This window comes from Amphiura filiformis, chromosome 3 (genome assembly GCF_039555335.1).
Source record: "Amphiura filiformis chromosome 3, Afil_fr2py, whole genome shotgun sequence".
NCBI lineage: Eukaryota > Metazoa > Echinodermata > Ophiuroidea > Amphilepidida > Amphiuridae > Amphiura > Amphiura filiformis.
The window spans coordinates 70,655,145-70,672,229 of NC_092630.1; the positions used below are offsets into that span (position 1 = coordinate 70,655,145).

General features: G+C 37.7%; 1 protein-coding gene across 1 annotated transcript; it reads right to left on the minus strand.

The window, feature by feature from the left end:
• Positions 1–3,844: 3,844 nt before the first annotated feature.
• LOC140149052 (pyruvate dehydrogenase E1 component subunit beta, mitochondrial-like) lies at positions 3,845–15,457 on the minus strand. Its single transcript, XM_072171206.1, has 8 exons — positions 15,355–15,457; positions 10,393–10,452; positions 9,694–9,900; positions 8,232–8,339; positions 7,443–7,624; positions 6,718–6,919; positions 5,956–6,097; positions 3,845–5,133 (listed from the first exon to the last, which is right to left on the minus strand). Exons 1-8 carry the CDS (start codon positions 15,391–15,393, stop codon positions 4,961–4,963), a joined length of 1,113 nt encoding a protein of 370 aa, XP_072027307.1. The 5' UTR covers positions 15,394–15,457; the 3' UTR covers positions 3,845–4,960.
• Positions 15,458–17,085: the final 1,628 nt, after the last annotated feature.

Here is a 17,085-nt window from a genome sequence, read left to right on the forward strand (position 1 = left end):
TAATATACAAATATTAACTGTGATATCGAACAAAAATCATACTTGGGACGTAGAAATAAATAGCAAGGTGAAAGATGGTTCTGGCTTATAACATCTTTTGCTGTGATTTTTTTCTCTTGACAGTTGGCCAAATTGATTTGTTTGTTTGAATTCATGTTATGAATTAGTGAATGAATTGGTGAACAGGGGATCGACTGTGGAGCATTTCTCCATTCAACCCTTACACCAGTAAATACCACAAAATACTACGAAATTGCTGGCTGGGCCCCTGAGGCTACTGGTCGATGATCATGTGTTTGGCACACGTGGGGTCTTGGGTTCGAATCCAGGGGGGTACCAGGTGACTACTTTGTTCATCGTCTCTCTTTCGTCTTCATCTTTCTCTCACTTATCACACTGGGCATTGTGCTGCCCTCTGCCTCTGAAGAGCAGATCACCTTTTCGCTAATCCATGCGTAACATGAATTAAAAAAATATATGTATTTGGCAATCTGTCAAACTTGTAAAGATATGCATCAATGATGCAATGATTGCATTGTTATATCCTTGCAATTTACAAAGCATGTGAATAAACAACAACTACATGAGTGGTTTGAAGTCCAATAAATCTTGATTTATTTAACTCTCATATTTACATATTAATAAATCTATAATATCAGTGGGTTAGGTCTCCCTCTTAAGGTGGTCTTAACCCTGGAATTATGGAAACTTTTGAGCATCATAACTGCTAAACTTTTGGTCTAAAGTAGATAAATTGTTGGTCTACAATATATAAAACTATACATATTTCACGAAAAAATTTGGGTAAAAAGTTTTTTTTGATTTTCTCCAAACACAAAGTTTTTTTGCTCAAATTTGACTCGAATAGATTTGTCAAGTCTGCCATTCTAGATATGTATACTTTTATATACTTTAGACCAATAATTCTGCAGTTATAAGGCTCAAAAGTTTCCATAAATGCAGGGTTAAGACCCCCTTTAATATGTTCACAATCACTACAAAAGAACTGACCTGAAGCACTTACAAATACTTCCAAAAGGTTCACACAATGCTTACGACAGTTTAATCCTTGAGACACTTGGTATGCAGATTTATGTATGAAACACTGTTGAACAAAAACCTCGTCTGATAGTGATCTTGACCAATGTAACTTGCTGTCAATTACAGATAATACTGGAATATTCTGTAGTCGACTACGAAATGTGATGTAATGAGCATGTTTGTTCCTGGTATTAAGTTTTATGGCTGACTATTTATTCTGTCAATCGGATATCCTGGCTTTTCCTGGCTCTTATCTATCACTCATACTCTCCGGATCTGGAGTGCCGCTGGAGTTAACTTTGCATTGCAATGTCCACTTTTTTTTGTTCATTCCTTTTGGTTTTATACAACGGATTGTCGAGCAGAAATTGAAAATATAGCAAATTGGAACTTTCTATGAAATGATGAGGCAACTGTTTCAAGTTCTGTTAACTTTCTCATTCACCGCAATGACAATCTTTCGCTCCTATGTCAGAGGGTGGTTGAGGAATATCCAGAGTAGACAAGTTATGACAAAACTCCTACCGACAGAAAAATATCTTGTTCTTTGATTGTTATGAAATGAAAGTAGTTGTGTACTCTATCTTGTTCAATGCCTAAATATTACATGCATCTGTAAATGTGCAAATCAAGATCAAGTCAAATGCCAGACTTCAAGAACTTTTCATATCAACCGTGAGAAATCTAAAGATGGATACCAACATTATGTAATGAGTGCAGGTTTAAGGGTTGATGATTAGCATGCATATATTACCATATTATAATTACAAATTCTACTGCATATTCATGTGTTCAGCACCTGTATTAACATATTTTCCACCTGGCCTGTCCAGATTCATGTTAACTACCCTACCGAAGGCTGCTATAACAAAGAACAAAGGAAAGTGGGGTAACACAGGAGAATACAACTAATGAGTGCAACAAGAATGTTTTCACAAGGAGAGGAGAAAAATAAATGTACTTTTCCATCCAACAAAGCTAAAATGGGACAATTTATCTCTATCTTGCTGGATGAAAATATTCTTTCCATTGCACAAAAACATACATCAAGAAGCAATATCATGATCATAATTTGGATACAAAATGTCTTCTTGTTACAATAAACCTTTCCCCATATCCCATCATGCACTATTATGCCACACTCTGCCGGGAGAATGTCACAAAATACATCATCCCCAGGGTGTACAGTTCTGTTCATGGACATTTCAGCTGGTGCCATCATTGGAGAAAAGAAATCTTCACAATGTATATACAAAATACTAATGGCAGACTATGACTGATACCTTTATGAGGCAAAAACCTACATTTCTACATGTCTAGGCATTACTGACATGGGGTCTAGTAAGACAAAAATAATTGCAAAGACCACTTAGTGACCATTAGTCGCAAATGATCTACCAGGTTGATGCACTACGTCATACAACTTGGAAAAGTGCATGATAAGATAAAGGGAAAAAGGTCCATTTACCTTAAGAATCTTAAGTACTTTTTATCTGAAAGACAACATATAAAAATGATGTACATGCTAGTGAAAACAAACTTGAGAGAGTGGACTAGTGTCTCATAGTGCAAAAGTTAAGAACCTTTAAGAGTTCACACTTAGCCAGTACACCCACTTATATGGGATTGTGAACTGTATCACATCACTATACTGCATGCGTCCTTTATTGTAAGTGTATACTCTGAAGCTCAAATTAACATAATAACAATAGCAGAATCATCTGTATGCATGATTTCATAGTATTGTAACAACATATTACCTGTGGAATCACATCCTTGCTTTAACAAATGAAGATGAACCTACCAATCTATCATCTACCACTAAACCATCCCACAGAAAACAGACCAGGGCACACTTGGTATGAGGTGAGAACTGCCTGGGCACTGGTGGAGGCTAAATTAGCAGTAGGGGTCAGGTAGCAAGCGCACAATAAATGGATATTGCATGGTTAGTTGTTCTTTTGTGTCTTGATCTTAATTATGCAGTGCTGCTGATTGGCTACTCATTATCTGCTGATGGTAGGCAAGAGTACAACCACTTCCAAATTGACAACTGTTGTTGGCAGGCATGTACTCCTTGTAGGTATTCTGCTTGACACTTTATATTTATAAAATCAATGTAGTTTGCCTCAAAAATACCAGGAGTACAAAAACTACTAACAAATACATTACTTTGTCAAATGTACATGAACAGTTACAACTACTGATGCAAAACATGAAACACACAATTTGGGAAATCTAATTTGTTGTTTTCCAAACTGTATGTACCTCATTTTACATCTTCACAATATTGCTTTTAATTTATGAAGGCCTGGAAGTTCAGGTTTTGTCTACTGTAGGTCAAATCACCACTACTTTATCTAAAAACAAAATGTTAATATATTATAAATATAGTTAGTATTGCCCTACGATACCCTGATGTAAAATGATATTGGACATTTAAAACAAATCTATATATGCTTTCACAAAATGGTACTTTTAAGGTGGTACTACATCCCTGATAAATTTTGTGACTAATTTTGCATTTTTCTCAAAAATAACTACACTGGTAACAAAGTTATGTATATTATAGGGGCAAGGAATCCAATTACTTCATTGAAATTTCAGTGATTCAAGACAAGTGGTTCATTATATATGTTAAGAAATGAGGTACATTCTAGCGGTATCACTTTTCTTATCATAACTAACATGCCGCTTGTCTTGAGTCACTGAAATTCCAGTGTAGTAACTGGATTCCTTGCCCCTATAATATATGAAACTTTTGTTACCAGTGTTATTAGAAAAATCCAAAAATAGTCAAATTTATCAAGGGGTGTACATGTAGCACTACCTTAGTTTAGAATTTCAAAGATGCCTCTATGCCAATGTATTGTAATTTAATTTTTAAATTCTAAGTATACTTGTGATTGGTACACTATTTTCATCATTCAGCAACACCAACTCGAGTGTATTTCATTGTACGATGCTGCAAATCCGGCAACAGAAAACAATATTGCAGTATTGCACAATCAAGTGCCAGTAGAGTTCTTCCAGTGACATGTCACTCTGTCTACATATAGGACTTGAAGACCCAACAGGTGAATACAAATTTAGATAAACAATTCAACCTGCAATAATACCAAACATTTGCTCACTTATATATTGTGCCCAGTACAGGTGTTCGTACAGTGCGTTCACTGCAAAAACATTTTCATTGTCACATCTTTGACAAATTGAATTGTACACAATAGGCTTGCCTGATCTTGTTGTTTAACAACAAATGTTTGTTTAGTGTGCATCTTACTTATTGCCAACACATGCTGGATAATTTAAGACAGTATCTTAGTTGTACAGAGTTCTGTTTTGTGATGTAATGAATGCTTCCCCCAAACTAAGCATACAACACATCAGTCCATGGCTCATAACAAATCATATTTCAAGTATGGGCAAAAGGTCGACCCATTTTAATACGATTCCATGAACATATAATATTACACTTCACACACAGCTAAAACATCAGTACAATTATGACTTTAAAAATGATTTTGTTATTGGGTCATCATCGGAGGTAAAAAAAAAAAATTAAAAACAGAGATATTGTCCTGGTTTCAATAGTGACAAATACCAGAATACTATAAACTATTCATATCTAACTTGTATTATCAGGAGTGACAAGTTGCCTACTGCAATGGCTAAAATTAGTTTGCCAAAAACCAATGGCATCATCCTCACCAATCAGTACATTGCAATTACAATTGTTGTCTGTTATAATCATCTGGGATTTGTCACTATGCAAAACCACAATAATGCAAATGCCTACAGGAGGTTGATATGATAAAATCCATAGTTGAAGACAGGGTCATATGTGAACCAATGACCTTACACAGAAATTAACAGCTATTAGGAAATTTAAAATAAAATCTTTTTCTAGAGTCTATGATCAGTTGGTAGCAGTTCCTTTTTGTGTATTCCTATTCAGTAGTTTCTTGACACTTGCTACTATATTATGGACTTGAGGTAAGCTGGCTTGCTCTAGTGAAGCTGCATATGGCATTGGTACATCTGCACCTGTTACCCTGAGAGCTGGCGCATCCAGATAATCAAAGGCGTCACCTGGTGACAAAAGAAGAAATGATGTGTTAAAAATATATAATGGTTGCCATATCAGGCTTTTTATGACTACCTTTTAGGGTCAGAGTTCTTTTATTACTTTGTCATATAATGGTCTCGTTGAGATTTAACTAATCAATTCATCATGCCAAATCATTCAGCATATTAAAATTGATACCTATTCTATTTTGCAAAACTTAGATCATCAAATCAGTAAATAAAAATTACTGCAATAGTTTTAGTTTCTTTGAGAGCCAGTGCCTCTAGTGGCTCTCAAGTTGTCTGATCTCATGTACAGTGCACAGCACTGGTCTTAATATTGACAAAATATGGTGGATTCCTTATATGTGTGGCAATCAGCCAATCATCCTATTTACACACCTATGTACTAGACTGGAAAAATTGCTACAACAAACAAAAAAGAGGGGGGCATGGCCTAGCGGTTTAAGGCGTTGGACTGTGAATCCAAGGGTCGAGGGTTCGAATCCCAGGTCCGCCTGAGCTCGGCTGGCTCTTTGTGTCCTTGAGCAAGGCACTTCACTCTACTTGCTTAGTGCTTCGGAGGGCACTTTAAGCCGTCGGTCCTGTGTACATGTATTTCTGACATTAATGCAGTGTGCACGTTAAAGAACGTCACAGGCTATTCAAAAAGAGCATCATCCCGGTACTGTTGACTGTACTTCAAAAATACACTCATTTACTCTACGTTCCAGAGTAAAAAATAAGTACAGCTTGTCTGTACACAGTGCGATAATACTCATACATATGAGGGAGGCACTAATAAGGAAGAAGAAGGTTGGGATTGACTAAGCCTTGAACACTTACTTTCCATAACCTTTGCAAGAACCTCTGCTCCAACACCAAACTGTGGCCATCCACCTTCAATTGACACTAAATGATTGGTTTTCTTCACTGAATTTAAAATTGCTTCCTCATCCATTGGTCTAATTGTTCTTAAATTGATGACCTGGAAAAGCACAGAAAAACGATAAGATGTTTTATTTCCAATGGGACCGCTTTCAATTTCTTTGCAACAACATTAAACATAATTACAATGAACAAAACAAAGTGCCAAAGGATCCCCAACTCTAACGTTTGGGGCTCCTGCAAACAAAACAGTTAATAAAAGCATGACACAATAAATTGCAATCCAATATTTACACATTAAGAACAAATTATAAAATAAAGTAAAAAATTGATATTATAAAAATTGCACATAACATTTAGTAGATAATAAGAGCACAGATAGTGCTGTAGCCTCGTCTAAATCGAGCATTCACAACTGCAAATGGGTGATTATTTCAATTAGGAGTCACATGTGTGACACATTTTCCACCAAGTTTCAGTAAAATAGGAACAATTTACAACTTGACCTCTAAATGACTTTTGACATTGGATGACCTCTGCTTGTTTGTAAAAAAACATCTCCCACTGAAGGACGATATGAACAAATGACCCTCCGTGCAAGCACCCTATAATAGCTGCAGAGAAGTCTTTCACTGTGTGATACAAGAACTAAAAATACATTTTATATGCAGGTCACATGTGTGGAAATTTGCCAAATAATAAGTTGATATAAATACTAACCTCGCATGATATACCCTCATTTTCCATAGCTTTAGCTGCATCAAGGGCTTTCTGGACGGACATACTGTGTGCTACTAGTGTGACATCTGTTCCTTCTCTCTCTACTTTGGCTTTGCCTATAGGGATGAGGAAGTCATCCTTCATGGCCTCATCAGACATCTCAAAAGCTTGGCCATACAGAAGCTCATTCTCCAAAAGACAACTGAAAGAAATACAATTGTGCAGTATTTCTAAGGTTATTGTACTTTATTAAGTATAAAGAGATTTAACAACCTATTTTTTTTAAATTTCATTATATTGGTAAAGATATATTTAGTAGGTCCCAAGTAGAGTATCTTTATTGGTAAAGATTATATGTTTTCTTGTTACAAATTAGCATGTATAAACATTCAATAAGTCTTGTAATGATCAAAATTGATCACTCATGGTTGAAACCATTTTTCAAAAACCTATTTGGTGAATGTGACATCATCATGGCCTTACCTAACTGTCTGTATCACAGAATACAATGACTACTCATATTTCACATGGTCAACTTTCCATTCATGCCAATTTGTCATTCATATGGATGCACATCTACTCAATACCTGAAGCATGGCCATGATCATGTCACATTTACATGTAACTGGAATTGAGATCGCAATTGGAGTTTTCCATTTTCCTCAAGAGGGATGGGGGATGGATTCTAATGGAATAACCCATCTGGCCATGCATCTTGCTATCACTCACCTGGATTATCATCCCTAATAGCCGACTTGAGGAGACCTTTGCAATCTTCAGATGAATACGGACTAATGACTTTGAGACCTGGGCAGCTACCATACCATGCAGCAAAGCACTGAGAGTGTTGGGCAGCTACACCTGATGCAGCACCATTAGGACCACGGAATACTATGGGAACATTCACCTGTCACAGGATTAGAGAACAACACAAGATGATGAATTTGAGACAATTATTGGTTAGTAACAGTTATTCTGTTATTGTGAGAGAAATAACACAAATGTACGCTGACAGTTTGATGCATTTTACCTTTTTTTTATGCACAGACCAGGATGTGCATTGAAAAAATACTCATCTTGAGAAACCAAGCAGATGTTTTGTGACAAAAATGATTTAATAAGTAATCCTAAATTCCCAGTTAAGTTGAAACAAAGGATTAAGATTGAGCGATGTTGCACCTGACAAAACATAATAAAATAATTTTAAAATTAAAACCTATGTTATGCTGTAGTTTTCTGACAATAGGTGTAGAGTGTGTATGATTCAAACTATATCAGTACAGATTGGGCCAATTACGGATGCAAGAATACATGTTGCCACCAGATCGTGAGCTTAATGTCCCCTTGTAGGACAGAGTAATCTCATAGTTAATTTACCCAATTTGAAATATACTTTTGGGTAAGTGGAAAGCTGAATTTAATCTATAGATATTGCTAAATGCAGACTTTCATATCCAGTAAAATCCCACAAACCAAATACTGCATTTATGATTGTGAATGCACAATTGACTTACCCCTCCAGCAGACATGTAAAAAGTCTTTGCTGCTGAATTGATGACCTGGTCTATTGCTTGCATGGCAAAATTAAATGTCATGAATTCACAGATGGGACGCATACCAGCCTAAGAAAGATCAAACAGAAGACACACATTTGTTAAATATATGGACAGCAAACATGTGTACTTTGGGGATTTCTAACATTGTCACATGCGTATGGTTCTTTTCAAATGCTGGGTGTGGTGTATACGCAGAAAATGGTACATACTTACAATCCACATACAAACTAGGAATGCATACTTTCAATGTACAGCTGGTTTTTTTCACAACAAATGACTTACTCACCAATGTCTTATGTGGCCAAACTTGATTATTTAAAGTCCTACTGCATTATAGTCCACTTAAAATATCAATTTGGTTGAAATTTGTTGCCAAAATCTGTGTTTAAATGTGTTTATTCCACCACATAAATTCTTGTGATCAAAATTCCCACCATTAGAATGTGCTATCTCCAGCATGTAGCCCTTTACACATAGCATGTAACCTCATCTCTGCTTATAGAAGCTGTTACAGGCATGTGTATACAGCATGGTTACAGATAGGAGCACATTCAAGCTTGGTTAAAGTCTATCTTGTTATGATATGTTTGGTAAATTGGCCAATTAGGTCAAGACATGTCATCAATTTAACCTTGGCATGAGAAAGAGTTGCCACTCATGCTTAAAATCCACCACATTATGGTGGATTAAAGAATAGCTTAATCTATTATGTACAGCTGTGTGTGGTCAAAAGAGTATACTTCATGACTTCTAATATTATTTGCCCCAACACATGTGTCTGGCACTTAACACTTTGGGTGGAATATTTGGAAACAGGTATTTATTTATTTTTTAGTCCACAAAATGTAAACATGGAGACATGTACAATTACAGAATTTGACTTACTGGAAATGGGTTTTGCTGAACAAAAGTAAGTAAACATTAGGGATCATATTTGTCAAAATGGATTACAGGGTTTCAGTGTATTTTGAAAATGATGGGTTTGTGTGAATTTTTATAACTGGTGCAGTTATCATGTTTTGAAATATACACTCTTTGACAGCTCTCTCCGTGCCTGTTTGAATGCCTGGTTATACCATGTACCCATACACTAGGTATGGGTACATGAGACCAGGTATAGGTGTGGTGTACAATACCCTGTATTCATCATAAACCACCTCAAAAGGTGGCCGACGGTGAGGTTCACTTGCATCACCCCACATTCACCGTCACCCGATCAGTTTCTACTTGGGCTGTTACCGCGTATTCCTTACACAACTGTTTGCTTAGTACAAACATGCTCAATGACTGCAAAGAGTTATGAATGAACTTTCATTGCTATCCAACTCACACCTGTCAACGTAATAAAACAAGTGGGTAGTTAAGTATTATTAACTGAAAAATTTTTATGTTATTGTAGGTGGCCATTATTTTCACATACCATTGCAGATCCTACAGCTATGCCAGCAAAGCCCATTTCTGTGATGGGTGTGTCCTTGACTCTGTCTTCACCATACTTCTGATACAGTCCTCTGCTGACCTTGTATGCACCATCATAGAGTGCTACCTCCTCACCCATCAAGAACACCCTCTCATCTCTGCCAATCTCCTCATCCATGGCAGCATTCAAAGCTTCCCTCACGGTGAGCTATAGAGAAAAAAAAAGCAGAAACATAATACAATGTTAATGGCAAAAAAGTACACAAAATGGCTACTTAGTGTAGAATGATTGAATCTGTTCAAAATGCATCCTGGCCCAAAAAGTACCGTCATATTATTTCAATTTAGAATGTAGAATGTTCAATACATGTAGATTAAATTTTTGGGGTTCGGAGCACTGTTCATAAAGTGAAATGATTTCTAGAACAAAGTCAGGCTTGCAAAATTTTCTGTTGAGCTTGTAACTTTTTTAGAGTTACAAGCCTGACTGGCTAGTGCCTCAATATGTTAAGGTCTAGCCCTGTTTAAAATAGGTGCACCTTAGGACTGAATATGTCCAAATTACAATATAAATTACATTTACCATACCAAACTATTTCAAACATGCGAGTCTGATTAAATGACACTTTGAGAAGTTTCTTGTTGATCGTCATTAGACAATGTAATTCTATTAAGTTATTTCAACATGCCCATTCCATACCTGTGCTGATGATCTGCATGATAAGCTGATATTCCTGGCAAGAATGCCATGTGTTGCAGCCTGAAAAGAAACAACAAAAATTTGCCATAATTGCCCATGCCTTTTCATGCTTTCAAGAGTGGCCTTGCCATTTCCTAACAATAGGGCATAATTTTGGGACAAAAACTGTTAAATATACTTACAAGTATGCATTTCAAAAATCAATTTCAAAAAGGGTCATTTATGTTTAGGATTTCAAATTGTGATATTATTTTAGTGCAGAAAACATATCAGTGTACCTTTACCTTAGAAGCAGACTATGGGACAAGAAGAAATTCTACAATTATTATATTCTCGCATAAACTCAACCTAACGGCAGGATTATGTAGACATTTTGGAAGAGAATGAGAATTTTCACTAATGCAGACCCCATGGTTTGAACCCTCGCAAATGATATTCTCCTAGACAATATCGCAGCGGCTTAGATTAGACCAATTGTGTAAAATGACTTGTAACCACCTCCTTAAGGGGGTACTACACCCCTGCCCAATTTTGTACCTATTTTTGCATTTTTCTCTAAAATTATAGCGCTTTGGGGACAAGTAAGATGTATATTATAGGGGTAAGGACTACAACTACTGCACTGGAAATTTTATTTCAGCACAAACAGTAGTTGTGGAGTTACAGTCAAAAATGAGGGAAAACCAATATTTGACCAATAAATCAATAACTACCCCGGTACTTGCTTTGAGCTGCTGAATTGTCAGTACAGTAATTGTTGTCCTTGCCCTAGTATAATATACATATCTTACTTGTCACCATGTGCTATAATTTTTGAGAAAAATGCAAAAGTAGGCACAAAATTGACCAGGGGTGTAGTACCTCCTTAACTACTTCCTGCTTCCACAAATCAGTGCATTTTGTGTGTGGCAAGTTGACCATCAATTGTTTCTTTTGCCAGAATAAATTTATAAAAAATGTGCCAACTAGATTTTGAATGCAATGTTCTCTAGCCTCGAATGTGAAGCTATCGGTGAGCAAATTTGTGGCTAGACTTCTCGAGCAAGCCTGATCAGAAACCCACTTCTTGTTTGCACAGCTCAGACCATAGAAGTATTAAATAATTAACTGTAGTAAATACAAACATGTATCTCGAGCTAATAACTTGTAAAGCTTTTTTGACAAGGTATTCACACAGTGCTGTACTAACGCTGATATACTTTCCTATTATTTGGCAAGGATGTCAATTTTGACATTCAAGTTGTCTGGTTTACAATTTCAAATACCTAGCTACAAATAATGACAGATTTGGATTCTTTATGACATTAAGCTTTCCAATGACACCAATTTCAGCTCATTTGGTCATGATACGGTTGCGGAGATATGGTCCTTGACGTTGAAAAATCTGCCGCCACGCCATTTGCAGAAATCGCAAAAAAAATAGACCGGCTCAAACTTGAAATTTCAGCTTTGGCAGCTAAAATCACCCTACATTGTACATGTAGGTACGGTACCAAATTAGAACACATTTGAGGGAGGTCAGGTGTACCCATTGGGTGAATTAACATGGACATGATGGATTGACTCTCCACAACAATATAAATAGAGCACTTGAATTGATTCACGCACATGACGCAACATCATGACATGCATGAACATGTGTGAATAGGTATTTATAGTTTTTAGCAGAGGACTTCAGCAGTCTGTGGTTCTGATTGGCAAATTTGAATCACGTCATCATCACATCGGCACCTCATTCGCTTGGTCAACATGGTCAAGCTGTGTAGCAGGCCAATGCATGCCATGACCTATCCTGCCCTGAACTTATTTGCTGAATGTGAATGGTAATTGGTATAAAAAGCTGTCAAGTAAAACCATGTGCTTCTATTCATTGTCCAGTTTGCCATCAAGATTTTGAATGCAAACGGTTTAGGCCAATTTGGCTGACTACAGTGTCCGATTTACAAATTTTTTCCTACCTGCATTGGTGCATGTAGCCCAAAATTTCTACATACACAGCAAAAAGTGTGCATGCACCAAAATTAAAGCAAACATAAAATCACATTGAATCACGATCATTGTCAGTTAAGCTTGTAATAATATTCCCGGCTCCACTGTCAGTGTCATTTTTATGCCGATCACTCGCCGATTTCTTAGCCAAAACACTGGATGCTGTGGCTTCATCTGTTCTAGAACTAGTCGCCGACGACGGCGACGAGGTGCACAATTTCCAGAATGATGCAAGTGTTTTTTGAGCTATTTCCTTTTTTGCTGGACATTATTATGATTATTTTCCGTACGTAAACAAACATTTCCCACAGTTTAAATTCCGGTTCTTTTTTTTTCAATTAAATGAAAATGACAGCTTCGACATGTGCGAGGGTATCGGGAATTGGTGGATGACGTCACATTACGCTAGCGGCTAGCCCCTCTAAGGGAAGTCATAGTCTCGGACCAGACTGTATGTGGCTATCGCGAATGTTCGTTAGGATCGACGAGTGTCAGACCGACGCAAACTGGCTGTGTAGAAGACTAGGGAAGTCAATGAAAAAAGTGACAGTTCTCACATGATAGGGGTATCGGAAATTGTCAATTGCGTCAGCCCTGAAGTCAGGATGTTGCGCTAAAAATAGATTGGGTTTTTCCAAATCGGACTGACTGCTTGTTTACTTTTGTATATTGGTTTTGTCATATCGCTAGCGCTAAAATCGTACATGCACGCGTGCAGGCAGGTAGTGAAAAGCTGCATGCACAAAGGGAATGTTACATGCACTGGTGCAGGTATGCAGGCGGTAAATCAAACACTGGCTGACTAGCAAATGTGTTAACTAAGGTTTCACCGTTTGCCTTTTCATACAGTTTATACAAATTAATTGTCAATGCATGAATTGAATGCATGATTCTTATTCACATTCAGTGGGTGCGTCTTGTAAAGAATTCACATAATTTGATTGGTTTTCTGGTGTATAATATCTAGGTATGTCAGGCAAACCTTAATTAACACATTTGCTAGTCAACCAAAATCCAAATTCGCCTAGAACACAATACATATTTTACATAGAAATTTAAAAGAACAGGCTGGTCAAGGAAACCTACATAAATTTGTTTTCTATACTTCACTTGACCCAAATGTAGACATGATCACATTTTGAACATGTGAGGGCGGGCTTCATTAAGCTTACTTGTGCACCCAGACGATGGTGGACTACATTATTCACTGTGGCAACAGCCAATATCGTAAACAAAACAGACAATATGACGGTAACACTGCCTGGACATTGGACGCCCCGTGCTGAGTTGTGTTTTTAGCTCTATTGGCCCGTTACAGAAAAAAAAATGCACAAAATATATTTCTCAGTGAATGTATACATTTTCACATAAAAATAAATATTTTTGGATTCAAAATAAATGTGAAGAAAAAAAAAAAAATTATAGCCGGGAGTGAGCTGGACTCGATCTCGGGACCCTATGCACCGCAGGCGAGACCCGTTACCATTAGACCAAGCGAACCGTGATACACAACGGGGGAAATTTTAGGTATATATCATAAACATACCGTGCGTTATTCATACAAAACATTCAAAAACAGTACTTACAATGAGGTTCACTGGCGACCCTCAACGGATTTAGACTGATCAAATAGTGCTTAATAACATACGACAGTTTTGGAATAATTTGAGACATTTTTGTGTTTACGTGTAAAACCAATGACAACGTCAAAATTCAGCCAATCTTGGCCGGCCCCCCCTGTGTGCACCAAGAACCTGTCTTAACTGTGTAATCCAATAGGAAAATGAAGAAAATTTGGATTTTGACCCTCAAAACTCCAATGTAGCATGATTTTTAGAAAATCTGCATTTGAATAATATTTGATACTCTCAAGTAATGAAAGCCACATTTCATGAAACATTTGCGAAAGTTTTGTAAAATGGCCCTTCGTGCTCAAAAAATTAGCCATAAAATACATACACACATGTTATGACATAGGAAGCCATTGATAATGCTGGGGCACACTTTTTGGCCCATTTTGGGACATTCAGGCGAGCATACTTTTCCTCATAACATTGCCAATTACATTTGTATAGGCCTACATACATGATTGACCCCTCATTTTTTAAGTTAAATGATTCTCTTTTTAATAAAAGCAATTTTAGATGAATTTATTAAATTTAAAATTTTTATGAACATGCCTACCAAATGTACCGTAATACACATGCGAGAACTAAGAACGCGATTCGGCGGCTTATGTTCGTGATGGTTTCGCAAACAACAGCTGAGTGAACACTGAACAGGGATGTCCTCACAAAAGTACGGTAACTTCATTTTTTAGGTTAGTAGTTTACCGGCTGCGCCGGCATCCACTACTCAAAATATTGGCCAGCCCATCCATTATGACACGATATTGGATTAGACTGCGGAACTCAGTCCTCAATGATAGTCAGTCATTTATCTTTTGGTCGTTATATGACTATCATTTGAGGGACTGAGTTGTTATAATATATCTTCCGAGGTGCAATTTCAGACAATAGCTGGGGATTAGTGGGGCAGAGGTTATCTATTGAATCCTTTCATGACCACTGAAGCATAGTCAAGTCTGCCAAGGACACTCATGCACTCGGCACAAATTGAAAGACCATCACAAAAGAATGCATGCATGTCAGGTCATCGACACCAATTTGGTGTTTGTTATGAAACAAATTTGGTGTCTGTTATGCACCTCGAAATATGTACCTTAAAGTCTGTATCTAATATTGGATAGGCAAAAGACAAAATCCTATCTTTTATTCTCTAAATGTAGCACGGACCATACCGGTAAGCTTAAAAGTCGTGAACATTTGCTTTGGCTTTCTATACGTTTGTGAAATCGATGTGTCAAACGAAAGAGAGCTAATATCACAGAAATAGAACGCGTTAATGTGGATATTCGGTTTTTGAGGCAAAATATAAACCCCTTAACCCATGAACCACAAAATCAAAACTTACTTTCTGCAAAAGTCCGAGACACTTTCCGAGAGTCGCCATTTTCTGAGCTCCAGGTCAGGCAGATATAGCGCCACCTAGGAATTAAGGGCACACATCACTATTTCAGATCTTTTCTGGTTGCTGCACTGGCTTGAAATTCTGGAATTTAGTCAATTCCAGGTTTCTGACACAGCCTGACAAAAACTTGGGATTGTCAGAATTTTAGAATTGCAACAGTGCCCAGTGAACGTTGAAATTCTGGAATTTTTACATTCCAAGTTTTTGACAGGCTGCATCAAAAACTTAGGCTGGTTTCATACTACCCTGCCGCTTGCCGCTGAGCGGCGTGGCGCACGCGTATTGCAGACAAACGGACACAATCAAGGCTTGTCATTGGTTGAATGCCTGCCGCTGTCCGAGCGGCAAGCGGCAGGAAAGTATGCTGGAGGCTTTAGAACTGCCAGAATTCTGGAATTTTGACAGAGGGCGCTGTCAAAATCTTTAGAATAGTCAAGACTATTCTGGAATTCCAACAGTTCAGGTTTCAGACACAGCTTGTCAAAAACTAAAGAATTGTCAGAATTCTAGGATCGAGACTAGACTGCGGAACTCAGTCCTCAATGATAGTCAGTCATTTATCTTTTGGTCGTTATATGACTATCATTTGAGGGACTGAGTTGTTATAATATATCTTCCGAGGTGCAATTTCAGACAATAGCTGGGGATTAGTGGGGCAGAGGTTATCTATTGAATCCTTTCATGACCGCTGAAGCATAGTCAAGTCTGCCAAGGACACTCGGCACAAAATGACAAATTGAAAGACCATGTGAACTCTCGACAAAAGAATGCATGCATGTCAGGTCATCGACACCAATTTGGTGTTTGTTATGCACCTCAAAATATGTACCTTAAAGTCTGTGTCTGGATCGAGACAGCACTCACTGTTGTAAATCAGGAATTTTGACAGAGGGGCTGTCAAAATCTTGGAATGGCGACATTCGTGACATGAAACAGCCGTATGGATTGTGTCCCCCTTTAAACGTTGATAAGGGGCTGTGTGTAATAATTATGAGCCCTGGGGAGGGTAAAATTGGGGGGAAGAAATTTTTGGCGAGCCGAAGGGGGGCGACAAGCAGTGGCATAGCGTGGGTCATCATATTGGGGGGCACATAAATGGGGTGGGGGTGTGATTGGGGGCACAAACTATTTTACGGCCATTTTCCTTTGGGATGTTCGAAATTTTCTAAATTTTTAGATCGATTGATGCCACTATGATGCTACGCCACTGGGGAAAGCAGTTTTGGCAAGCCGAGAGGGTGGGGCAAGTGATTTCTGGCACACATTCATGGGGCACCTTTTTAATTAAATGCTCTAAAAGGCTTGGGAAAACAGTATGGAAATGTTTTAATCAGTGGCGGTGCCAGGAATTTTTTTCGGGGGGCATTGACGGGACAAAGTGAATTTCAGGGGGGGCAAAATCAACAAATTTTGCACAAAATTGCCATAAAAAGTGGAAATTTTCGTAATTTGGGGTTTTTACTGGGGGACAAGAGTTTTGACTGGGGAGAATTTGCCCCCCCATGGTACCACCACTGGCTTTAATATGCAAATTTTCCTACTCACTGCCCTGGCAACATATATCTAGACCATTTAAGCTTTGCAAATTGGGATCCCCAAAATTTGGCATGTTCAAGGTGGGGGCAAAGATTTTATGGCAGGCCAAGGGGGGGGGGGGGGGGGCAAGCAATTTTT